Source organism: Electrona antarctica (assembly GCF_951216825.1).
Source record: "Electrona antarctica genome assembly, chromosome: 21".
NCBI classification, from domain to species: Eukaryota; Metazoa; Chordata; class Actinopteri; order Myctophiformes; family Myctophidae; genus Electrona; species Electrona antarctica.
In genome coordinates this window covers 18,658,040-18,685,143 of record NC_136802.1, presented here as the reverse complement: position 1 = coordinate 18,685,143, position 27,104 = coordinate 18,658,040, and the positions used below count along the sequence as shown (strand labels likewise).

Sequence of the window (27,104 nt, the reverse complement as noted above, 5' to 3'; positions counted from 1 at the left end):
CGTGTGTGTGTGTGTGTCCGTCCGTCTTCTGTATATCTGTGGCCAGCTAATCTCCGGCACCGTTGGGCCATTCACAGCAAAACTGCAGTGCCTGCATGGTACACTCCCTGCCAAAGCATTACCTGTCAAACTAGCCAACATTTACACCTGCAGTTTCTGTTGGTGTGTGTGTGTTTCAGCTATAGATATAGCTGAGAGCCCAATATTTTCAGATTCTAAATAGCTATAGCTAGGCATACAACATTTTTATTGCAGGCCTATACGTTCAGCAATCAAACTCAGACAACAAACTGAGTTTAGTCAGTGTTCTTATTGAAGTGACACATACAATAATGAAATATTCCGAAAATGTCATATACTATACACTAATACTAATGTTTTATAAAAATGTTATAAAAATGAATGAACTCTAACCCAACGGGCAAACTTTGTCACATTTTAATTTCATTATATATTTTTTGAAAATGTATGTCAGTATTTCTTGAATGAATGTCGTAAATGTGCCACCACAGTCGTCCACTGAGTAGATCATAAATTAGCCCATTAATAAAAACGTGGACATGGACAAAAAAAGTAAAGTCTGCAACAAAAAAAACTGACAAATAACTAGCCAATCACAGCGCAGCAGTCCCTCCGGACTATGGGACATGATGTTTTCCAACGAAAACGCCCAGCATCAGGGGCCAGTGGGGAGGGGGCGGGGGGAGTGGGGGGGTGAAGGGTGATGGGCGGAGGAGGAGGAGAAGGGAAAGGACCCAGAGAGGGACCTCGCGTCGTCACCAGGCTTTCCACCCAGAGAGGGACCTAGGGGGGTGCTCCACTGGCTTGGCTGGCTGGCTCTCATCCACGCATGATAACAAAGAAAGAACATATATACAGGCTCCAGTCCGTTCACACGCACGCATTCACAGACAACATGCACAGCATGTCAGGGACACAACAATAAGATACTTCAGATGAACTCACTGGATATTATATTTCCGCCTTGGAATATTTCGCGTGCCTATTTCGACTGTGTGTGATATTTTTTTTAATATATACCATCCGTGGGACGAGTGAAGTTTTACATAAGCGTTCTTCGACCTGTTAAGGATTCTAATCGAAAGCGACAGTACAGCTGATCACACCGGCGGTTCCTCTTTGAAGCCACAATAATGTATCAATTCAACATTAAACTTGAACGACAAAAACAATGATCTGGGAATGTCGGTGAGTATAGGCAGCTTTTCATTTTCAGATTTTCACATGGTCATTCATTGACAAGCAAGCTGGTGGTTAAGATTTAGATTCTCATAGATGTAGGCTATTTTATTCTGACATTTTCATATGAAGATCAATAAAATACATAGTGAGTGTCTAAATCTAATTATCTAAGTCTACATACATACATGACTCTGTTTGTTTTGTACTGTCCATAAACAAATGCAGTCAGTAAACCTTACAGTTGTTGTACAGCAGCGCAGCCTACAGTGACGTACAATATTGCGTGGTGTATTTGAATATGAATTTAATTTAATTGATCTCTTCAAACGACTATAATCCTACCAGTTAATGGTGTGTGTGTGTGTGTGTGTGTGTGTGTGTGTGTGTGTGTGTGTGTGTGTGTGTGTGTGTGTGTGTGTGTGTGACGTGTGTGTGTGTTTCTCATTTCTGTTCCTCATCCTCTTCCTATTTATGTTTTCCTTATCGACACACCTTTTCCGTCTCTTCTTCCTGGCCAACGTGGAACTTGGACACACACACACACACACACACACACACACACACACACACACACACACACACACAGACAGACAGACTCTATAAATGCTGTACACCTCTGTCTGGTGCTCCAGATTTTCTCTTGAACCCCCGCCCCATTTAAACACCCTGTGACCCATTACTATCAACCACAGATGGTATACTGTACACACACACACACACACACACACACACACACACACACACACACACACACACACACACACACACACACACACACAGCATTGTGTTAATGGAGGTCGGCGTCCACTTTCAGCACTCTGTTGTATTGTTCACCAACTGTTATTTATTGCAGATCACACATTAAAGTGACGTCCATACATTGGATCTGTCAGGCTTATTAGGTAGACCCCTTCGCTTTGAATGAACGCCCCACATAGCCAGAGCGTGTATGTCTCTGTCTGACAGACTGGAGAATAGAATAGAAAGCTTAAATAAATGCTGCTATTGAATGAACCAGGTCAAGAGACTGAGGAGAGACAATAGGGCTGTGGCATCCCGGTGGTTAGACACTGAAGGATGTGGGGGAGATTAACCCTAAAGTATGCTTTGAGAGACATTTGGTTCCCATAAGCAGAAATGCACGCACGCACGCAAGTTGTGTTATTCCTGCTGGATATCCAGTGTGTGTGAACAGTAAACACACCCTGCTTTTAGTGGTGATACTGTATACAGTAGTTCCTCGTGGATAATGATAATAACCTCGGGGCCAAAACTGAAACCTGGACACACACACACAAGCACAAACAAACACACCGCTATTACAGTGTTTTGAGTATAAAGTTACACAGTGCCTCTTCTTTCTTCTACACAGAAGTTGCAGTTACAGGCAGCGTAGCTTTGATAATTTGATTTAGCTGGAACTGCTGACTAAATTCTTGAAAAGACATTAAGCCAACACACAGCGGTGGGGAAAATGTTAAACGTGGTAAAGGCATTAACCACCTGGAAGGCTGGACCCCACCATACCTATTCTGGGGGGAACCAAACTAGCCGAGATCTTAGATCTACAAGCTACTACTAGATTGGCTAGTTTTGGCTAGATTTGGTGAAGAGTGGAAAAATCTAGATTTTGTTTTTACTTACAATGCTCTTATTTAAATTAATTACTGAAAGTCAGTCTCCAGGTTTTCTTCAGAAAATGTATGACACTTATTTACTATGACACTATGGCATATTAGTAGTCCACTAGGACAGCAGTTCTCAAACGTATGTCCGTGGCAAAAAAATAATTTTGACAAATGTCTACCACAAACCAGCATAACGATGACCCCTGAAAAAGAGAGTACCAACTAAGCTTTACGTGGTTAAGGATGAATAGATGGATAGTGTGCCGGAGAGTAGCGCATATCAGCTTGGTGTTAGTGAAAGACTTCCTGTTTAGTCTTTCAGTAACACTAACAGTAACTACTGTAAATCATGATGCGATTTGTTGAGTGTTTTAATGTAAACCATCAAAATAAGCATTTTCCTGGAAAATGTGACACCACATGTTTCAGTGCATGAGAAGCTCATAGACTGAGAAGCACTGAGTCTGAACGTGACACTTCTTGTCACAAACTTGTCTGACTAGTCTGTGCAGTTTCTTCAAACCCCGTCCAATTAAACAACGTCAAAAACAGGACTGCTGGTTATTTTGACATCAAATGCTGCTAGGAAGACTCCTCATTATGTAATGTGTCTGTTATGTGGTTGGCTGACAGCCAGTGTGTTGGTGCATGCCAGCCTGCAGCATTTGTAATCATTAATCATTAATCATTATAATTGAAATCGAGAAAGTACTTGGACAGGCTATTCCTTGTAACACATGAGCTACCTTTTAAATATTTCATATGGAAAATTAAGATTAGATATTATACTATATTATGACTGAATAATGTAAAAGAAAGGGTAGGCTTTTATCTACATGTCCAATTCTAAATAAGTAATATAAGTTGCATATAACTGAGGAAATGTGTATCAATCAGTAACTGTTGATGCAAATGGAGTCAGAGTCACTTTACAATCTAGGATTGAAATGTAATACATGAGCTCATGGGAGAAGTACATTCAAAACTCAGTTAGTCGTGGCCAAATGGTTCTCCAAGGAAAGCAGGGAGAAAAGCATAGCTATATACAAAGATGAGAGAGAACCTGGCCTTGTTACGTCATTACCTGTGTGCCTACGGCATCTTGATTCTGTGATCAGAGATATTCAGATGGCCAGAACTTATAAGGCCAAAGGTGAACCGCATAATGGTGCAAGGTGTAATGTAAGGAGTTGTACTTGGCCAAGTCAATAGCCTCTTCTCCTGGAACGCTCTATGACTCAGAAAATGACTAACCCTCTTTGGGTTTGGTGTTACATCAGCTGTTGCAGAGGCATCAGATAAGCAAAATGCATCTGCTGTATAGCCATTTGGTACCATTACATGAATGGTTTTTATTTATTTATTTAGAGATTGGAATGTGACAACGGCAAAGAGTTGGTGATCCTTCTTTATCTGCTTTATTTGAATGACCAGAACAGAACCAGACTGCTTTGAATGCAGAAAAGGCACACTTGCCTTTTGATGCAAATTAATTTCTAATGTGAATATGTGCGACTTTGCCCCAAGTTTGCTGCATGTGTACCCACCTGCAGTTATTCAGCCTATGTATAACTATTACATTTTAACGCTAATATACACTTCATCTTATGACAAAAAAATGCTTATATTCAACAAAAGTTCTCTGTTTAGCTATTCAGACTGTCAGCTATTCAGACTGTCAGGTGCTGCACAATGTGGTTACATTGCAGCTTTTGGTTAAATATGAATTGTATTGAACCAATGTTTATAGCTGCTCCGATCAGGTTTTTTGGGACTGAGCCCGTTCACCAGTTTTTCCTCACGATTGGCCGATACCGATCTTGTGCTTAAGGGGACATTGTTTTTTCATGGTGTTTCACTCTACACAGAGCAATAATGCTGTATATCACCAGCAACTCTGATTTACTTCAGGCAGCTGGTTTATGAGAAAGCACATTATTGCTTTGTTAAATTCACATGATTCATTGTTGGGAATGTTTTCACAATAGGGAGGAGTGGACCTCTTCCAGTCCAAAGTTCCAGTATTCTTTCATTTATTTCACTGAGGAGGGAGCAGCTTGTGCAGCTCCAAGTTATGAGCAGTACAGTTGCAACACTTAATGTCCTATGTTTTATGGTGCTATTGAATAGGTTTATTATAGCTATACAAAATGCTCATAACAATTGTCATGGTGGGTCATTTGTGGGTAATTGTAAAAGAGTGTGTTAAACGGCTATAGTATAGGTGATTGTGATGAGTTGCATTGCCCTTTTGATAAAATGTTATTTTATGGTATTCTCTTCCTCTCTTCACTGTTTAGATCATCATGACTCAACCGCAGTGACCTTTGCCCTCAAGGCCTGGCCTCTGTTTTGGGCAGGACTGGGAGTGAAACACGCTCTGAGGAAAGACCCCACCTGCCATGTCTGTTCCAGAAGCATCCGTATCCCCCACGACCCCTTTACCCCCAAAACCTGAAGCCAGAACTAGACCCCCCATCCCTCAGAAACCATTGCCCCAAAACGACTCCCTTCCTCTGGGAGATAGGACCAGGAAGACTCGCAATTCTAAAGGAAAGGTCAAAAGGATTGTGGACAGGTTTAGCCAACAGGGGCCTACACCAGGGGGGACGCCCATCAATGGCACAACGGAGCACGTCCCAAAGAAGAATTTCAAACGGGCCCCCACCATAAAGCCCAAACCATCCCGCAGCAGTCTGCAGATCCAGGCGGATGGAGAGCAAGCGCCTCCGCTGCCCCCGAAGAGTCGCCTCCTTCGGCAGGAGAGTGAACGAGCGCAGAGCGAGACCCTTGGTGGAGAGGAGCGGAATGGCGTCAGCGTTGAATGGGGACGATCAGGTAGAGTTGATTTGAATTGTTGAGGAATTCTGTATCTACAGTATCAGTCAGTATTCAGTAATTGTTTAGGCAAATCTGAGACACGTTGCATTTTAAGATAGACGTTTAAAGCTCATGGGATAGGAGAAGTACATCAAACACTAGTGTTGGTGGTTATGTAGTTCTTTGATGAAAGCAGGGAGAGAATAGCTATACAAAGACCATGCCTTTGACTAATACTTACAGTAGGCTAAAGGTGAACATAACAATATAAGCTGTATTTCTACCATAGTTCTTCCCCATAGTTAAACCATTCAGTTGATCAGTCAGGTATGAGTTATTTGTAGTATTTCATGGCTTATTATAAATACATTGACAAAGTTGTAGGCTACAAAATACATGATTTTTGTACAATTGTATTTGACAGCTGCCTGTAGTATAGGGCTGCAGACAGGGTGTGTTGTCATTTGTTAGTATGTGATGCAGGCATTTGCAAGTGACGCATGTGTACACGCCTTGGTTTGTAATGTAATCACTTAATCCCTATATACTACATTGACGGGGGTACCCCAGGGGTCTATATTTGGTCCTCTCCATATTATCCATTACACCAAATCTCTTAGCCGAAAATAGAAAATGTTCGCCTATTATGATATGCCCAAAATTGGGACACCAGGAATCATGTGGATAAAGTTACAGTCTAAACTGCAGCTGGACTATGAAGCATGGAGAATAGTAAACATACAGTTAGTTCCCTACTTCTCCTGGCTCTAACAGATAGTGTGGGTGTGGCATTGTAGGACATATCAGCCCTGTAGCAACACCCTTAATAAACAGGTTCTGTCTGTCAGTTGTGAACCTGGATAGGTAAACACATCATCTGTGTGGCTGGGCAGGAATGGATCCCCATTCCATTAGCTGTCACTACTAGTCTTCCACATTTTGAATAGCCAGCGCAAAAATCTAAAGTGACTGTGCTCGACAGTGTGTACAGAGGGAAGTAGGCTTGCATTAGTTCCCTGCACTCTAAACGAACATACAGATATTGATTTCCATCAGCACTTCATCTCGTTGCCTTTCAGCGCTGCTCTAGCTTTGTACTCCGACAGCGCTGTAGTGAAATTCAACTTTGGGCTTTTATTTTGAAGATGTCTTTGGGGGGGTTTGGCTTTTCGCCTATATTGATAGGATAGTAGTTTAACAGGAAATGTGGAGAGAGATGGGGAGTGACATGCAACAAAGGCCGTTGGGATCGGGACTCGAACCTGCAACGTACTGGCGGGCTACTTTGGAGTCTAGGTGCCTGTCCGGGCCAACTTTGGGCTTTTATAATCTAGGATCTAAAGCCCCTTTCTTGACATTGTGAATACTAGGGAACTTGCCAGCCTTTGTAATCACTCACTCACTGTGTGTGTGAGATTGTAAATTGTAGGCTTGCTAAACTTTGTCCTAATTCTCCAAGTTCACAAAGGTTCAACATGAACAGGAAAGCAGGCAGCAGAACTAACAATTTATTCAGGTGTAAAAAAAAAAAAGAATCCATTTCCAGTCAGACACAGATATCAGTTCCTTGTTTTGTGGTCACAAAACACAGGACAGTTACACCGCAAAATAGTGACTGACTGTTAATTTAAATCTCTGAAGTGTAAAAAATTGACATACCCTCTCGTTCTTTCACTTTCGTAATGTTTCTGTTTGTTCTCATTAACCAGTTGCAACTTATTGTTCGGTCATTACTCATTAATGCCTTTGTACTTTTCTCTTCCTCTTCCCCCATTTTTATCTCTTTCTGTTTTACCGTGTCTGCACGAAGCTAGCCGTGTGTGTGTGTGTGTGTGTGTGTGTGGCTAATCTTGCACTGTTGGACCAATCTGTGGCATACATCCACTAATTTCTTTCACTTATGTTTTCTACCATTTGAAATATTTAATATTTATAAATTGTTAATGGAAGTCAATGGGGCTTGGACAGACGTCACAGGCTGTCCACATGAAGTCTGAGATCCATATTGGAACCACACTGCTCTAATGTTGATCTCGGGATCCACATTAGAACAGTGTAATGAGTATGTGTGACACACAATCTAATAATGGCAAAAGAAGATCAAGGAGGTGAGAGATGGCGAAGGAGAGAGATAAGGACATGAGAAAATGGAATCACAGTGGACAAGAAAGCAAACACAAAAACAAAAACAAAATTGAATCTCGGGATCCACATGATTAAATCTTGTGTTTTGTTTGCCTTCTTCAGTCAACTTTGATTACATTTTCTCGTGCACTTCTCTCTCTCCTTCTCTCTCTCTCACCTTCATTTTCTTTTGGCAATATTATTGGAGTAATGTCGTATGGAATGATCCTTTTCAACAATATTTTAAGATACCACTTTGCAGACTCGCTGTATTAGTGATAAAGTGCTGGTTTGGCAGTGTGTGAGACGCACGCACGCACGCACGCACGCACGCACGTACGCACACACACACAGATGGAAAGGGTTTGTAATGAAAGTTAAGCGACCCCTTTATCTAAGGATACACATGTAGGAAATGTTCAGGCAGGAAACGCACCGATCAGTTACATGATAATATACGCCTAAAATGGAAAAAGACAGATGTATCTGTATCTTTAAGAGGGTTGAGTGTTAAGTGTGTTACAGTTTAATAAATCTTATGTAGAGTACTTCATTGTCTGGGGTCCTTCAGGGGTCTCTAGGTTGCCTCCGTTTTTCTTCCACACAAAATGTCTTCAGCAAAAATCGGTGATCTACGGGAGGCATGGAATAGTGATTTGGCTAATGGGGACTCTGTGTGTAATGTGTATTGATGTAATGGAGTAGGTTAAAAGGCAGTATATTAGTGGCTTCACACAGAAGAAAAAGGATTAAGGACATTTGGCTATATTGTACTCTAAGTGGTTGAAAACCATATAGTATTCTCATTGTTTTTTTGTTTTTTTTATAATTTGTATCCACCCAGTGTCAATTATCTAATGTAATCCTGGGCCCTACACTCCTCTGCCAACCTGGGGAGTATTGTCATTGTTGTAAGCACAAAATACTTCTCTTTTTGAAAAATCTTCTTCCCTTTTCAGTACTCTAACTCTGCACACCTTCCTCTCCTTTAGCACCTGACGGAAAGGAGGTGGAGCTCCAGCTTGTCGGAGGAGGGGAAACGAAGGCGGAGCGTGGCACGGACACGCCTCTCGGCAGTCCCTGCTGTGACAGGGACTGTAGCTGCGTGTGCCACCTCCAGCGGCCTGGCATGAAACTCATATGGGTGCCCGTGGACGAGGAAGAGGAAGAAGAGGATGAGATTGACCTGGCTGAGGAAGAGGAAGAGGAGGATGGGGAGGAGGAGGAGGAGGAGGAGGTGAGAGACGGCGAAGGGGAGAGCGAGGCAGGGGATGAGGAGGAGGAGGCGGGCGAGGAGAGTGAGGATTGTGTTGTGAAGCAAAAGAAGGAGAAGTTCCACCACGTTTTGGACGTTCTCATCGCGGAGGGTAATAGGAGGAGGTCTGATCCGGGCCCCAAAGCCCTTCTCGCCTCGCTCTCCGTCACACGCTCTCAGTCTCCGCCCATCCCCCCCAAACGGACTCAGTCGCCCCTCTTCCAGCACCAAGAGGAGAGCATCTACGAGGACACGCTATTGGTGGTCACGCCAAAAAGGGCCACCATGCCTTCCACCACGGTCTCGTGCCACGAGCTGGACATCCCCATCATCAAGGTGCGGAAACCTGCACGACGCACCAAGCTGCCCTCCAGCTGCTCGGACCCCGCGTCAGAGTTTCTGCCGGACCGGGATCTGCCGTCGAGCCCGGACGACGCGGCGCCCGCCATCCCGCCCCGGCGCCCCACGATGGGGCAGCGAGGCGGAATTCCTCTCCTGCAGCCTACGGCGGACGAGTGGAAGTCACTGCGGCCCTTGTCCCCCGGCAGCTCCACCACTGGCTCCCTGACGCCTCAGAGGGCGCCCCCTCCACCCCCCAGCAGCCCACTACAGCCACGCAGAGTCCCGCCGCCCAGCACGGACCCCCGGAGGCTCAGCAGTGCCTCCATGCAGTCCCTCACGCAGCCTAGAGGTTGGTCCTGACTCCTGGCGAGGCTAACGTACTAAAAAGCTTTTGTGTATTTCATCCATTAAGGCCGCAGGCGCTACATACTAATTCCTACAAGGTTTGTGTTTATAAACACGCCCCCGGGCAAGTAAAATTTACTGAGGTTAAGGTTAGGGTTAGGTTTAGGTTGTCAATCACAGCGACTGTCCAATCACAGCGACTGTCCAATCACAGCGCGTCGACTGCACAACCCGTGTAGGCTTTGGTATGTCGCGCCTCAGGCCGATTCTACAAATGCCGTCCAAAATCGGTAGTTCTCACACTTTCAAGTTTTTTCAAAAAATTCAAAAATGGCAGATGTACAAGCTATTTTTGAATAGCCAACTCAAAAATCTAAAATGACACAGATGCTTTCCCGTTTTAATGGGTTAACTGAAAATGATAGAACAAATTGAAGCAACATTTCAGTTTTAGGTTTAAAGGTTTTTAAGGGCAGTGGAATTATTTATAGGCTTTCTCCAACATCTGTCGGGAATGCTCGGGATCCCCCAGGATGAAGTTACTAATGTTGCTCTGGAGAGGGAAGTCTGGAGCTCTCTGGTGGAGCTGTTGCCCCCGTGACCCGACTACGGATAAGCGTTTGAAGATGGATGGATGTATAGGCTTTGTTGCTTTCCTATAACACAGTGACTGAAGAGAGCATTACTACGTACTAAGTACTAAGTAAAGAGAAATAAAGTCTGCAAGCTGCGACTTAGCTCAGATGGCGATTATCTTTATTAATAATAATAAAGAAAATCGCGTCAGGAGCATGCAGACTTTACTTTTGATGATTTAAAAAAAAAAATTCTTCACTTTCTCCAGAACAAGAGGAGAACGGGGCAGCTAAGGAAGAGAGAGAGGACACGGAGGAAGTTCAGTGAGTTCACTCATCGCCCGGATTCCCTTCACGAGTGCCTCGCACTCCGTGTCAGCATAGAGTTTACACCCATCTTATCATAATAACTGTCTCACTCATTCAACATGTTTGCCAGATAGGTCTAGGTTACACTTTTCCTTTTTCCTGCCCCCTCCCCCCTTTTCTTTTCTCTGTCTCTCTCTCAGGCGGCCAGTGGCACCACCCAGGAGGGGCTCTTCGTTTGACTGGGAGTCGAGACTACAGGATGGTAAGAAAGGCTACCTTGACACCTGACACCTGTGACTCTAGAGAGAGCATGTAAATAAAGGTTTTTAGGAGGTGTTCTGTTCGACGTAACATGAAACCAGTTTAGAGCATGTTTACTGTGCATCGTCATCACCGTCGTCATTGTCATCATTGTCATCATTGTGTGAATTTCACCTAGGGCCATGTGCAGTCCAGACACAGGACAGATGCTTTAGTGGGGATTTTAGATTACTAGAAGTCTTCCACTACTGAGGCCTCACACGTCACACCGCCGGTTTTGCCCATATAATGGATATCTCTGTATCTGTCATTCATGTCCCTTTTATGCCCATATATGGAGATCCCTGATCATCGGTATGTGCCCATATATGGGCATGTGACAGGGTTATGTCTGAGTCATAGTGACGGCTGACTGGCCCTACCATTAACCAATTTTAATATAGGAGGATAATTGTACCCTTTAAATGACTGGCCCCTTTAATGAGCTGTATGCAAAAGGCTCCAGTGTTTTGTTAATTCATTACTTCTTTTGAGTAAATCTGGATTTATCTACTATTAATTATTATTCAAGTCCAAAATCCTTCCATTCCATGCACCTCCTATTATTGAGGTGCGCTATCCCCTCCAACGTCTGCCTTTCAGACATGACGTCATGTACGTAGCAGCCAAGTCTATGGACTTGTTCACGCTCCCTCAAAAATTAGCAAGCCCCCAAAAATCAACAGGCCCCCACTCGTGACATCATGTGGCAGTCAAGTCTATGGACTTTTAATGTTTGCTTTAAGCAGTGACGTCATGTGGCAGCCACAGTGGGCGCCCCTCACTTCACACGAGTGTGATTTTTTAAATTCTCTACGAGTGAAATGGTAGTCTTCATAGCAGAATCATAGTGGTGTGGACTAGGCGAGTGTCGTCATTGAGGGGACAGAAATCAGCGCTCGAACACTGATCATGCAGCGCTGGAGAGTGACAAGTTGGAGTTTTAAATACATTGTTTTCAATGAGAGCAGATATAAGCGATTTTAGGCATGTGTGCAACATGACAACTGTTTTAAAGTATTCTACAGTGACAACTAAAGTCTCTGTAATGTTAATGTTGCACTATTACTAAAAAAATATCTAAAATAAAGGGATTTAAGATTATTAAAGCTGGACTGTTGCCTGAGTCCAGTGCATTTTGTCAACTTCCGGTCCAGGACTTTGTAACTATTCGGTAGCCCATATCCGAATGCTTATAGAAGCAATGGGGCTGCCATTGGACTGGCCCCATGAAGTGAACGGAGATGTCGTAACTCTCCTTTTATGACTCTGAGCAGAATGACCTTTGAACTGTCACCTCCGTCGCCCTCCCTCCACAGAGCCGCTGTACCAGACGTACCGCGCCACCGTCATCACCAAGGAGATCCGACGGCAGACGGTGTGCCGCAACATCAGCAAGACCAGCGCCGACTACGCCGGGGACTGGAGCTCCCGCCGCACCAGCACGAGCTCGGGCTGCTCAGGCAACGGGGCGCCCAGGGGCAGTCCTGTGCCCATGCCGGGCCAGAGCACCCTGTGGCAGGACCTCCCGGCTGTACGGGACAGCGGCGTGCTGGAGCAGCTCAGCCCCGAGGAGTGCAAATACCAGGAGGTAAGGAGGGGGTGGGACATGAGTTTTGGAGGAGAGGGCATTAGACTGTAGATCAGTGGTTTTCAACCAGTGGTCCAGGGACCACCAGTGGTCCTTGAGGGGGTTCCAGTTGGTAGCCAAATGGACCCTTATAGATCTTTAACTCTTGAGTGAAAATTAAACCAAATGTACCCTTACGGATCCATTTGGTGTCAATTCTACACTACTAGAGAGTCTACACTATTAGAGAATGTAGAAGAATTGTTATTTTGACGTCTGCCTGTTATCTCTCCTATGGTACCAACATCAATACAGCATGGAACTACAACAACATATTCTTTAGTTTTGGGTCTGAGAGGCTAAATCTCATCAAATGGTGGTCTGTGGCTCAAATGACGAATAATTAATGGCACTGCTGTAGATAGAAAGGCAGTGTTTCTCAACCAGTTTGATTAGGCCACGGACCCCCATTCCATTATCTCTGGGACCCCCATTCCATTATCTCTGGGACCCCCATTCCATTATCTCTGGGACCCCCATTCCATTATCTCTGGGACCCCTGTTCCATTATCTCTGGGACCCCCAATCACCACCGTAAATTCTATAGTGTTATTTTAGCTCTGAAGACAATTACACACCTGGAGCGATGCGGAACGATGCGAAAAAGCAACGCAGTTATTTCACATCAAACATTTATTCTGGTGACACCTCATTCATACAGGTTGAGGATTTTATTTGTGCTGAAAAGTCTAAAAAGTTTGAAAAGTAAATGCGTCGCTTCATTGTCTCGTTATTAATCGTGCTCAGTGTGCTCGGGGGTAGAGTGGCCGAGAGAATGGCTGGTTGGGAAAACCGTGAGGTTTCCAGTTCCAAGATGCATAATGTTCAATTGAATTCAAAGGGCTTTATTGGCATGAGAAAACAACAACGTTTACAGTGCCAAAGCAAACTGGAACAATCAAACTGGTACAATCAAAACAACGTTTGAACAAAGTTAACACTCCCATCGCCCAGGACGAAGTTCTTTGTCCTTTCTATTAGTAACGCCCGACGCTCAGGACGAAGTATTGTCCTAAAGACGAAGTTTATTGATACGAGAATGGATCGCCTGGCTGTATAGCCCAGGCGCGCCTGCTGGGCTCTCCTCGGTGACGCGCAAGAGTGAGACGTCATCAAAAAACTCCCTCCTCTGTTTAGCTGATGAAAACGAAAATCTTAAAACGTTCATAAATCGTCTTTTTCTGAAAAAGGATCCTGTGTTAGACGGCGCTCCGCGGTCCAGTCGCTAGTCTCGATAGATTTATTCTTGTCTCCCGTTGTTGTCGATCGACTCTAAAGTGCTGTGGCTATTGTTAGCTGCTACACAACATCATGAACTTCCGGCCGGTCCGTCCGGAAAAGGCGTCCGTGTTTATAAATCGACTGGGCGCATGAATGTAATGGATTAAATAGTTCCGGGCAATTAAAGTGTTAATTCATGCCCTCTCCCCCCCCTTCCTCCACAGAGCATGTTCGAGGTGATGACGTCGGAGGCGTCCTACCTCCGATCCCTGCGCGTTTTGACCGACCACTTCCTGGACAGCCGCGACCTGGAAGAGACGCTGATCATCAGGGACCGCAAGACCCTCTTCTCCAACGTCCTCAGGATCCGTGAGGTCAGCGAGAGGTGAGAGATGGAGGGGTTCGGAGTTCAGATAGAAACAGGGGAGGGGGAGGGGGGTGTTCTGGGGTGGGAGCAGAATAGAGCAGTGGTTTTCCACCCTTTTCATATCAGGGACCATTATTTATTCAGCATTTGAGCCACGGACCAGATTGATGAGATTTTGCCTCTCAGACCCAAGACCAAAGAATATTTTGTTGTCGTTGGATAATATTTTGTTCACAATTCCATGGAAAACGATCAAAATAACAATTCTTCTACATTCTCTAATTGTGTAGACTTCTTATGAATTAAGTAATGCAGATGTTTAACAATAATTGAACTCTTGACAGTGTAAAATTAAACCAAATGGTCATTTCATTTTACGCTCTCAAGAGTTCAAGATCCATTAGGTTACTAACTCTTCCATCATTTAGCTGGGGACCACCTGGAACCCCCTCAACGACCACTGGTGGTCCCCGGACCACTGCTTTAAAACCACTGGAATAGAAGATATGAGCGGGAGAGTTTATGACTTGAAATGACTTGACACTGGAGAGGAGGAAGAGAGAGAGGGGGTGGATGGGTTAGGAAGGACGAGGAAAGATATATGAATGAATGAATGAATGAATGAATGCATGAATGAAATATTATATATTTATATATTTATTTTCATGTCATGCCACTTTGGCCCATCCCATATGGGATTATATGACACATTTAACAAAGTACATTGAAAACAACTGACATTACAGTCCTTCCTGTTCATATTCCGAAATGCATTATTAAATACATGAATACATATTTGTACAGTATTTGAACAAAAATATATATAAAAATATATATATGGGATGTGTTTATGGCTGGAACTGAACCCTGGAGTCACTTGATGAAAGAGACGGATAAGATACAGAGATAAATTGAGGGGAAAAGCGACAATGCTAGTCATTTCTGATCTGTTGCCAAGTTGTAATAAAGAATGGACTTTGGCCTGCTGTATAGTCCGGCAGCCGGGCTTGTGGGGTGGGACATTTGGTATAATATATTATAGTCTTTTTTTATTGGCCTAAAATATTGTCTATATACATACATTCATGAATCCACTTGCTGACCGGCTGTCAGTATTGAGCAATTGTCTTTATAGGGGTTTCTTGTGACCCTACTATTAACATTCTATATAAGGCAAAAATTGTCAAACTAGGGGGTTTTCATGATTCTGAATCCATTCCAAGCATTAGTTCTGCACAAAACACACTCCTTGGGCTAAAAATGGCCATAGCCGTCATGACAAATGTGATGAGATGAGCACAAATGTGATGAGGTCAGCACATTTTGGGCACATTTGGGCAAGTGGCACACGCTATCCCCCCACTTCCTACCCCCCTGAACAGGCGCCCTGACCGTTTGTGGGGATCATCACTGCATGATGCTGTATTAACAAAATTACCTAGGACTCCCCGGACCCCACTTTGAGAACCACCGATCTATGACGTCTCTACAGTATGACTTATGACTCCATATTCTTACCACCATTCACTTCCATTATATTATGAAATTATAAAATGATGAAAGTTAAAAATGTAAAAACAATATTCACCTCGCATGGAGGTACTTCCTTGGCCTACTGGCAGTGTGCACAGCACTGATCAGGCCAGTCTAGTCGTTTAGCAGGATTAGACCCAGACAAATACACAGACATACATACATACAGACAGCCCCCCTCCTACAGAGCCACGCCGTAAAACAAAAAGGAGAGTTTTCTATTATGAGTGACCCTTGACCTCTGCCTTCTGACCCACCATCTAAGGTTCCTGAAGGACCTGGAGGACCGATTGGACGAGAGCCTGGTCTTCACCGACATCTGTGACATCATCCACTACCACTCCCAGCACAACTTCCCCGCCTACATCGACTACGTCCGCAATCAGATCTACCAGGATAAGACCTACACCACACTCATGTGAGGAGCAATGCTCAACCTGACCCTCTACCACTTTCCCCCTGGTGTCCCTGTTTATATATTTAAATAGGATGTATGTAAGTGGAATTTATAAGATTAATAGATACCTTCTAGAGTTGCAGAAACCAGCCACTGTGGTTCTTTTAACGCACAGTTTGAAGAACAACAGGAAAATCACAATATTGTTTATGGTGACGGACAGGGAGGACGACGGAAAATTATTAACCCACATGAAGCCTTGCGTGCGTTCCTGTTCTGGGCATGCCATAATAGGCAAATATATTTGGTGAAAGATAGCAGGTCTACATGCTCAACAAGTTGTGAATTTGTCCACAGGAAGAACAATGTGCAGTTTGCCACGGTCATCACTCGTCTCCAAGAGTCGCCTCTGTGCCAGCGGCTGCCTTTCATGTCCTTCCTGCTGCTGCCGTTCCAGCGCATCACGCGCATTAAGATGCTCATAGAGGTGAGCGGCATTGTGTGTAATCGGGTCGCAGTGCAGGAAGTAAATCTAAGGCGGGCATTCTTTGGTCCTGGACTAGAGTCTAAGCCAACCAAAGAATTGGTCCTGGACTAGAGTGAAAGCCAACCAAAGAATGCCATTATCTCCTAGAGCGTAGGCGATACAGCGGGGTAATAAGGTCAGTGATGTCACAGGATTTCTATATTTACTGTGCAAGTACGACTCCTGTGCAAAGACGATTGTAAACAATGAGGGTTAAGTGTGCTATAGAAAAATACAACACTGGGGTTATCGTACCACAGAATCTGACATAATTGACCCCTCTGCCTGCTTTCCTCTCACATGCCATTTAAATGCCCTAGATTAGAGCTAATCATGGTGCGTTGTGTTGTGGAATGTATCTTCATTCCAGCATAATCTGCCCCACTCCCCTCCTTGACACATGAGCAAACACTGAAGCAGCTCTTGCCTCAACCTTACAACCCTGATTGTGTATTTCTGTTTTGTTTACTCGTCTGAAAAAAAAAAGTATCCTGGTGTTTTGGCCAGTGTAAAAATAGACTGTCGTTGTTTGCCATCTCAGAACATCCTGAAAAGAACAAAGGAGGGAACGTATGAAGAGCAGACAGCATCCAAGGCCTTGGCGTCAGTTTCTAAGGTAACCTCCTCCTCCTCTTCCTCCCCCTTGCCCCTCGTTAAGCCAACATTCAGGATGGTTCTTTTTGTATAACACTGGAGTGGAGAAGACGCATCATTGGCCTCCTCTATTGTCTTGAGTGAAGGATTTCCTATTGTCTAAGTACCAGAGAGAGAGAGAGAGAGTGAGTCATGCAGTCGTGTTACTGAAGCCAAAGCTGAGCGGTGAAGCGAGATGGAAAGACTGTGCAGCCAGGCTTCTTTAAACAGGGAGCGGTCTGGAGGCATTCATTAAAGGAATGAATGAACCTGATACTGTTGTCGAGAGACAGCCGGGATTTTTACTGCGTGGCTCTGTAGGAGGCAGAGCCAACTAGAGATTGGTTTGTCTCTGTGTGTGTGTGTGTGTGTGTGTGTGTGTGCGAGCGTGCGTGCGTGCGTGCGTGCGTGCGTGCGTGAGTTTGTCCGGGGCTAAGCTCGCAAACGGCCAAATCGATCGCCGAATGTCTAGTGCACAGTGCACACTGCCATTTGGCCTAACATCGGCATAATCTTTTCCAAAGCAGTACTTAGTATAATACCCAGTAACTGTATAACAGATGCAACAAATGGTATATTTGTACAGCAAATAATTGCATACTGAGTTGTTTCCACATACAATATACTTCCATTTTTCCGGTTTTGTATTATTTAAAATCTCACCTTGTTGATAGTTTGAACACAGACTCTCTATCTCTGTCTCTCTCTCTTAGATCATTGAGATATGTAACACAGAGGTTGGGAAGATGAAGCAGGTGGAGGAGCTAATACACCTGTCCAAAACACTGGAGTTTGACAAGCTCAAGGTAAGTGTCATTCCTTTGCAGTGTGCTGCAGAGGAATGACACCATGCTTGAGGCATATTGCTTCCCCTTTGTATTTCCCATCCCTCTCTCTCTCTCTCTCTCTCACTCACTCTCACTCACTCAGTTGCTCTCTCTTTCTCTCTCCTTTTCACTCTCTCTTCCACTTTGAAGGCCATCCCCATCATTTCCCAGACACGCTATCTGGAGAAGAAGGGCGAGCTACAGGAGATGTCCAAAGGTGGAACGCTGTTCAATCTGAGGGCCAAGTTTATCCCCGTCTACCTCTTTCTCTTCAATGACCTGCTCATCATCGCCGCCAAGAAAGGGTCAGTCCTCCTTTCAAGCGTTCAGTTATATTTGTCTCCACCAGGCCGAAGGCATGGGGAGAGAGTATGTTTTGCACTCCGTCCGTGTGTGTGTGTGTCCTTCCTTCCGTCCGTCCTTCCGTCCGTCCGTTATCAGCTAATCTCCGGCACCGTTGGCCCGATCAATGCCAAACTTTGCACACACACTCCCTGGATGCCAACGATGAACCTCTGCCCCACATTTTCCAGAACGGCCTGTTATAGCGCCACCATGAGGCAGCTTTTCACATTGTTTACCTAAAACTGCACCGATCTGCGTGATACGTTGCATGCACACTCCCTAGAGGCCAAGGACAAACCTTTGACCTGCATTTTCCGCATCTGCCTTTTATAGCGCCACCAGGAGGCCGACTTTTGTAAAACACATTTTTTGATATTACGCCTCCAGATTCTGTCCAAAAATCTCACAAATCGTTACACAGTATCTCTATGGTCATGTGCTCAAGTCGGATCTGTCCGATATTTCATATTCCATCCTAATTGGCTATAATTGGCTTTCACAGTTTGCAAGATTGCCCCGTTTTGAACAAAAGCCTCAAATCATGAACGCAGCATGCAATTTACGTGAAATCTTTCACACATTTTCTTACTAGGCTGAGGAATATATCCCACCCTTTTCACATTGGCCTGTTATAGCGCCACCAACAGGTTGATTTTTGCAAAACACATTTTTGGAACAAAATGCTTCAAAAACATGTTTATATTAATCCTAAACATTTTGCCAAACATCTCACACAGTCCTATCCTCCTGGTGGAGACCTGTGCCCAGAAGGGCACTTTTTCTAGTTTGTTCTCTTATAGTGTTGAAAACAGAGCAGACATTAAGGTGGATGGAGACTTTGGCGCTCCAAACGGCAACAGATAATGGCCAGACTGAGGCAGGGACGGATTAACCCCCACGAGGGCCCCTGGGCCGGTAATATTTGCAGGGCCCCCATAGTGCGCGTGCGCACAACATTTTCGTGTTTTTCTGTGTTTCTATCATCTTTTTAACCTAAATTTAACAAAATCAACAGCCAATGGAGGGTCCCAGGAGCCCTTTTCAGGGCGTCAAACCTAGTTCCTCACGGTCCAATTTCCCCGAGGGGCCCCTGAATGCCAAGGGCCCCTGGGCCACGGCCCCACTGGCCCAATGGCTAATTTGTCCCTGGACTGAGGGGGGCAGAAGGTGACAGACTGAGGGGGGCAGAAGGTGACAAAAATGTCCTTGAAATGGCACGAAGGAATGCAATTTATCCTTCCTATATTCCTGCAGAAATATGAATATATATTGTATGGGGAATACTGGGCCGTGTCCATTGTTCCACACTGTTCAGAACATTGGCATAATCTATTGACAGAATTGGGACATTTCCAGGATCCTTAAAGGAGCATTCAGTGATTTGGAAAACCACCCAGTCCGCCCCGGTAACAAAATGTGCACATGCACGCTCTACAGTGGGGGGAAGTGCAACAGGCCAACAGCATGTGCACCACTCGATCATGATTGGAGGAAGGCCCCTCTCATCCTGATTGGATGAAGGCTTTGTCACCCGCCACCAAAACTGAAACTAGGGTTTTTTGACCCCAGGGGCTCACTGGGGACAGGGAGGAACTCCTTATATGGTCAGCACACTCTATAGTAGGGAGGATTATCCAGAAAAAAAGAAAAAATAAGTGATATTTGAATTAAGTCAAATCACTGAATATACCTTTAAATAAATACAAATCTATATAGTAGAACAATATGGAAAAAATAATAACGTTCTACTCGTCCTGCTCTTCTTGGACAGGGCAGAGCGTTTTCTGGTGCTGGACCACGCCCATCGCTCCCTGGTGCAAGCGCAGCCACTTGACGATAGCGGGAGCGGGCCCAGTCCATTGGAACACTGCTTCAACCTGACGCTGCTGGAGAACCACCAGGGACGCATGATGGAGAGGCTGCTCAAAGCTCCGTCGCAGTAAGTAGGCCAGCGTGTGCCTGTGTGTGCATGCATGTGCGTAGTAATGTACACGTACTGTGTGCATGCTAGTACTGTACATGCGTGTCCCTTGTGCTTTGATGTTGGCCACATTTCCATGCAAATACTATTAGGCCTGTGTGTGTCTTTCACGAATGTGGACTCCCCTGTCACTTTGGTTTCTTGACATCTGGTCTCTGTACGAAGGTCGGACATGCACAGGTGGATGGCTGCCTTCCCCAACCCCGGCAACCCAGATGGAGACGAAGAGGAGGTCATCTATGAGGACTGGGGTGAGAAGTTGAACGCACGCACGCACGCACGCACGCACGCACGCACGCACGCACGCACGCACGCACGCACGCACGCACGCACGCACGCACGCACGCACGCACGCACGCACGCACGCACGCACGCACGCACGCACGCACGCACGCACGCACGCACGCACGCACGCACGCACGCACACACACACACACACACACACACACACACACACACACACACACACACACACACACACACACACACACACACACACACACACACACACACACACACAATGCACTACTGTAATTACATGCATAGAGCACATGTCTCAATGTATTCATTTCCCATCATGCTTTTACCAGATTGTCCCCAGGTGCAGTGCATAGAGCCATACCTGGCCCAACAGGCGGATGAGCTCACCCTGGAACCCACTGAGATCATCAATGTCATACGCAAAACTAATGAGGGTAAGAGGAATGGAGAGGAGGGTCCTACACGTCCCAATTATCTACCCCGGCAAATGTATTTCCTGACACTTTTCTTGGGACCGGTGAGATCACAGAAATCACAAGACTAGAGGAAAGAAAGAAAGCTTAACACAGTGCGGGATGTAAAATTGTGATAGCAATCTGTGATCGCTTTTCATTTTACTCTAGCCTGACCTCTAACCTTATCGGCTCTTGACAGATATACCTACCGGTACTTCAAAACGTGTGTAAAATACATTGGAAAATACTGTCATTGGTTTATGGTCATAATTCACACTCTCCTCCCCAACTCTGCTTTGTTTGTACTCCCTAATCCCTAAACGACTGCCTCAACCCTCAACCGTAGCAGTTTATTGATTTGTGACGACTCGATTGCATGACAGAAACCTCTTCCCTGTTTGTTTGTCCAATTCCCTCCTTTTCAACTCTCATCCGCCCTGCATCCTCCCATACCCTCCGTGTCTCCCAGGTTGGTACGAGGGAAACCGTCTGTCCGACGGTCAGAGGGGCTGGTTCCCTGTAGTCAACGTTCTCGAGATCACCAACGAGCATGTGAGGCGGCGGAACCTTCGAGAGCGCTACCGGGTCATGCAGGCCGCCAGCATGGTCACTAACCCCAAGGCTCGGACCATATCTTAGAACCACAGGACCACTGCAGCCAAGCAACGGGGGCGAAAAAGGTTTACATATTTCTGGAAACATTCCTTATTGTTGAACTGGATTGGAGACTTGGGGGGAACACGGAGTCTGAAAACTGGCCATGGAAGAGAACAACAGAATGAGGAAATGCCTTTGCTATGTTGAACTTGTACAAAGACCATAGAGATGACACTGTTTAAATGCATCTTGTGCTTGAAGGAGAACCGGCTTATGAGAGGCTTAAAATAAAAGAACATTGTGACATTATTTGAACAGTAGAGGGGAGTCCACAAGATTGTTCATCATCCTGTTTGTACTGTGTGTGTGTGTGTGTGTGTGTGTGTGCGTGCGCACATTTGTGAGAGAGAGCGAAGAGGGGTAGAGCAGGACACTCAATCCTCCTTGTCCCTAACTAGCTGTCTTTCAGGTGGACTATTTGCTACTTACTGACAATGTGTATACTGTGTGTATCAGAGTAGTCCTGAATGAAGACCAGAAGCCTAATATTTCCCTTGGTAAGGGGAACTATATAGATGTTTGGTTTCCTACGTAGGAGACTATGGGTTTTAATTGGTGGTTACATGTGCAAATATGTATCCATTGAGAACAGCATGGGTTAGCATTATCACTCTAGAATGTCTTCTTGTATGTTGTGTAACCCTGCATCAACACCACATCACTGTTGAAATACAAATTTTAAATGCCAAAAACGTTGCCCTACCTGAATGGACACATCAGAACTGCTGTGAGGAATATCAGTTAATTTAATTATATAACTAGAATTATATAACCTCAAACACACGTGTAAGCTAAGTATCTCATTCCTGCCATATCTGACAACCTGTCAGCCGTGGCAACCAGAGTAACAGGAATTTGTCACACACACATTTCAGTTTACAAATTGACTTAGACTGTATGTTTTGCCAGGTTTAAAGATGATCTGAATCACCTGAAGAATATCAGAACAAATCAAATCAGGAAGTGCCTTTGAATCAATTTCACAAGCTCTGGAGTTTTACACAGATCACGGGAATCGGGTTATTGTGCAACTGAGAACAGAACTCTTACTCAAAATAACTTTCATATTAAGTTACCTGCAAAAACGTAAATAGTTTGCCATGTTTAAAGCACAAGAGCCGTTGTTTAAAGATGAATAGTTGTGTAAATGTTGCCTATGGAGTAGCTTTATTTGGTGTTGTGCTCGAGCTCTCCTAAATATGTCCCTCTAGTTTTATTGTTTGCACCTGGACCAGTTGCAAAAGTCAATACTTTGGCAAAGTAGCTCCCCTGTTAGAATACTGGGAATTTGTTTCTGGATAAATTGTAAATGTACGGTAAGCTGTATATACAGTATTTGTTTGAGTAGGATGTCTTTTTTTCCCTCTAGAACAACAGTGCTATTAATAAAACCATGGTTTATTTGCTCAGAGGTATTTATTTGCATGAGACGCATAAAATTGTGTCAGTGGTGACATAACTACAAAGCATACAATACACAAGTTTAAAGTGCAAATTCAAGTCACGCATGCACTTTAACTGGAGGCTATTCAAACTGTTGGCTGTATGGGGACAAAAAGCTAGAGAAACAACAAAGGCGAACAAAATTGCGATAGCCAAGATGCAAACAGTCACCAGGGAACGTTGATGATGCATTGCTGGAAATTACAGGGTTCCATGTTCCCCAAGGCCTAACAGAACCTTAACAGCCTCACATTCTGACTCCATCATTGTCCCTTCACTCACCCCCCCGGGCAATTCCCAGAACACACCCTGTCTGCTCCCCTCGCTAAACCCTGAACACGGGGACAATGGTGAAGACGACGCCGGTGGAGATTCTGTCGGAGGTTCCTCTTCATAGGATAATGTGAGAACATCATCACTCCGCTCCCATCCCGCCTGACCCTCGGCAAGCCTACAGTAGATGGCGCCTAGGGCATTCATTCTCTCTCCCAAGACTGGTGCAGGCCACGTTTGGGTACAATCGGAGTGGTCTCCATGACTGCCGGTCAGTGAAGGTGAAGTCTCATCACACTCGGAAGCAGATGGGGATCCAGTGCCTATCTCTGAACCCTCTTGTAGCAGGAACGAATGATGATCAGGATTTCTTACTCCTGGAACCCAATCATTATGCTTCTGGTTCCAGGTTTCATCTTCCTTCAACAGACTTAAATTAACTTCCTGTAGATACGGCCCGTCGGCATGAAGGGGCTCCTTAATTTCCGCCGATGACCCACCAACACTGAAGTGCTCTTTTTGGGGATCAATGATGTTAGTATGTGTGCCGTTTCCACCACTATGTAGTGGTTGTTCGTGGCGGACATCTCCGTGGTATAGTTTCAGGAGGCTATTTATAGCCAGGTCCTCCTCCAAGGTAAGCTGAAGCACTGTCCGCTTTGGACCCATCTCCCATGGTTGGATGATCGGGGAGAGCTCTGGATACATGTTCAGTGTTGGACTGCCCAGATTGCTGGTGGGGTATGGCCACGCACTGAATGGGTCTGGACGATTTGGGGGAGCTGGACGGGTAGACATGACCGGTGCTGGGGTGTTGAGGCGAAAGCACTCATAAGGCTATTTAAGGAACACAAAGAAAGAGCGATGGTAAGTGAGGGAAGTTTGGAAATAGGCTAGTTTAGAGTTTAAATATGGCTTAAAACAATCTCATTGAATCCCAGCTTTTATATTTTAGTTTTTCCAGGAATATGAGGATCACCATTACAATTCTTTGTAATCGAGATTTCCATTGTGCAGTATATACACCCTATTGCACAGGCACAGTCCTTGTTACATTATGTTGTTTCCATAACATACAATCATGGTCTCCTACACTTCATCTACAAAACAAACTAATGGTAATGGTTCAGCCTAGCCCTCACTCTGACCTCCAAGCACTCAGCAGCATGATGACTCCTCCTTTAGTTCTCGATCTCAATTTCCTCTCACCCGACCCCTAGCCAGGATCTAAGCTCTGTCTGATAGGAGATGGCCAACCTTATTGAATGACCCAGTCTGTCTGAGCCCCATCATAATCTCTACCCCCAACCCATGGGCCTTCAGACCAGGCCAGAGAACCCGGGCTCATTACTTTATCTTAATCTGTGGTAATCTGGATGGATTATATCTTTCATGTTTATATGGTTTTACAAGATATTGGGGAAAACAATGGAATTGACTCATGCTTTTTAAACTTCCTTTTTATTAGATTAGTACCAATATAATTGCAAATGTTATATTGTGTTTTGTCATAGGCCTAGGCCTACACATCATTACAATATGGTGTTGTAATAATATTTGTCACTTCTAGTAAAATACTTGGAGTGATGATCAGTTTGACATGAATGCACAATAAACGTTAAAAAAAATGTACTCACCTTCACCTCAGTCACTATGTTGGGGATCCTGCTCCCACAACTCGGCTCAATGTAGAAGTAATCAGATGGAATTGCAACTGGAACTGGGGGGGGGGGGGGGGCAAAAACATAACAATTGTCATCCATCGTTCTGGTGTTGTCGTTCTGGTGTTTTTTATCCCACGATTTTGCAACCCATTTCTTTTCCCACCCAGTGTCAATTATCTAATGTATTCCTGGCTGCTAGATTCTCTTACAACCTGGGGAGAGCAACGGACTGACCTCATGCTTCCTTCTATGCATGACGACTCCAAGCCGCTTCTTTTCACCTGACAGGGGGGGAGTTTCCCCGGTTGGACGTAACACGTGGAAGGAACATGTTATTCCAACCAGTTCCTTTCCCCTTCATCAGGCCCCACGGCTGGCCATGGGGAGGCAGTTTAGAAACCAGGATTACTGCATGTTTTTTGTGAGGGTACCTACCCTAGGGGACACGGGGAGAACATGCAAACTCCAAACAGAAAGGCCCTTTTGTCAACCCCACCCAGGGTACGCGGTACGGGCACTGATGACGTGAAGGAGAGAACATGCCCACAGCGTCCCCAGTGGGAATCGAACACAGGACCTTCTAGATGTGAGATATGACTTTTCTGATGCTTGGATAAGCGAGCTCACCTGTCTGGTGGAGCCTGACAACAGGCTGCAGAGCAGAGCCTGATTCCATGAACAACGGCAGGAAAGATGGGTGCTGCAGGACTCTGTTGGAGTAGTTTGGGAGAACAGCCGGCCTTGGCTTCTATATGGGTTTAATTGAGGATTGACAATACTATTATTGTATTGTAGTACGGTTTACAAAGATTGTTAAAAGGATAACACAAAAAGCCCTATAGGGGCTTATTGTTTCCATTGTGGCAGTTGTGGAAAAAGTATTCAAATGTTTTACTTAAGTAAAAGTATCAATAGTGCAATGTATAAAATCTGGAATTCAAAATGTACTTGAGTAAAAGTACAGTATTATACTTTTTGTACTTGTAGCCTATGTATTGGTATCAAAATATACTTAAAGTACCAAAAGTAAAAGTACTTGTCCCATTTCAAGTTTTCAAATGTATACCAATATTTAGAAAATAGCAGGTCGAAATAGGGCTGAAGTGGGTAATGTATGTTTTGTGATAACAATCAACATCTACAAAGTAACTAGTGGCTTTTATATTTGCCTGATATGTAGTGGAGTACAAGTAAAAGTATTGGAAATTAAAAAAATACTCAAGTACAAAATACAATAGCCTGCCGCTACAGTAGGCTACTTTAACTTACTTCCACCACTGCATGTGGTCCCGTGTATTTTATTTGGTAGACGGGATAAAACGAGGCATTAAACAAAAGCAATGTACATCATTCAAGAAATGGGGACTCACGGTAAAACTTTCTTGCTGGTTGTGGTTGTTCATTTTGATATTTTCATTCAAGACAGACATTCAGACAGACAGGGGGAAAGGGAAGCAGCCAGCAGGTGAAATCATAGGGTGAAATACACGCAACCATTAGCACAATAAAAGAAAGGAAAACTGAGGTCCGCCAGCGCCCTCAGCTGGTTCATTCGCGACAATCTGAAAACTGGTTTTCAACCCTTTTCATCAAGGTCCATTCAGCATTTGAGCCACGGACCACCATTTGATGACATTCAGAGTTCAGACCCAAGACTAAATATTGTTTTAATTCTTGTTTTTGTCGTTGGATAGGATATTGTCCACAATTCCATGCAGTTACATGTGGTACCATATAGATGAGTTAATTAATAACAGGCACATGTTCATCAAAAATAACAATATTTTTCATTTACTAATTGTGTACACTTTAATTAAGTAGTAGATGTTTAACAATTATGTAACTCTTGCGAGCATAACATGATACCAAATGGAAAGGGTCCATTTGGTTTCATTTTACTCTCTCTAGTCTAGAGTTAAAGGTCCATTTGCTTACCAAGTCTCCATCATTTAGCCGGGCCCACTGGTGGTCCCCGGACGACTGGTTGAAA

General features: G+C 44.6%; 2 protein-coding genes across 3 annotated transcripts; one reads left to right on the top strand and one right to left on the bottom strand.

Moving 5' to 3' along the window:
- The first annotated feature begins 841 nt into the window (after positions 1-841).
- Positions 842-23,139, top strand: arhgef15b (Rho guanine nucleotide exchange factor 15b). 2 transcript variants are annotated; one of them, XM_079491732.1, is made up of 16 exons: positions 842-1,209; positions 5,132-5,669; positions 8,768-9,721; positions 10,562-10,616; positions 10,802-10,863; positions 12,221-12,492; positions 13,977-14,137; positions 15,918-16,070; positions 16,407-16,536; positions 17,117-17,191; positions 17,922-18,014; positions 18,186-18,340; positions 20,152-20,319; positions 20,527-20,612; positions 20,952-21,056; positions 21,547-23,139. In XM_079491732.1, exons 2-16 carry the CDS (start codon positions 5,234-5,236, stop codon positions 21,714-21,716), a joined length of 3,075 nt encoding a protein of 1,024 aa, XP_079347858.1. In that variant the 5' UTR covers positions 842-1,209; positions 5,132-5,233; the 3' UTR covers positions 21,717-23,139. The 2 variants fall into 2 exon arrangements, with proteins under 2 accessions (XP_079347858.1, XP_079347859.1); XM_079491733.1 differs by lacking the exon at positions 5,132-5,669 and having other exon boundaries at positions 845-1,209.
- A 4-nt stretch (positions 23,140-23,143) lies between these two features.
- Positions 23,144-27,098, bottom strand: LOC306914614 (uncharacterized protein). The gene is made up of 5 exons (XM_079491734.1): positions 27,050-27,098; positions 26,485-26,499; positions 25,742-25,862; positions 25,088-25,170; positions 23,144-24,287 (listed from the first exon to the last, which is right to left on the bottom strand). The coding sequence occupies exons 3-5, from the start codon at positions 25,788-25,790 to the stop codon at positions 23,379-23,381; spliced, it is 1,041 nt and encodes a 346-aa protein (XP_079347860.1). The 5' UTR covers positions 25,791-25,862; positions 26,485-26,499; positions 27,050-27,098; the 3' UTR covers positions 23,144-23,378.
- Between the last annotated feature and the right edge of the window lie 6 nt (positions 27,099-27,104).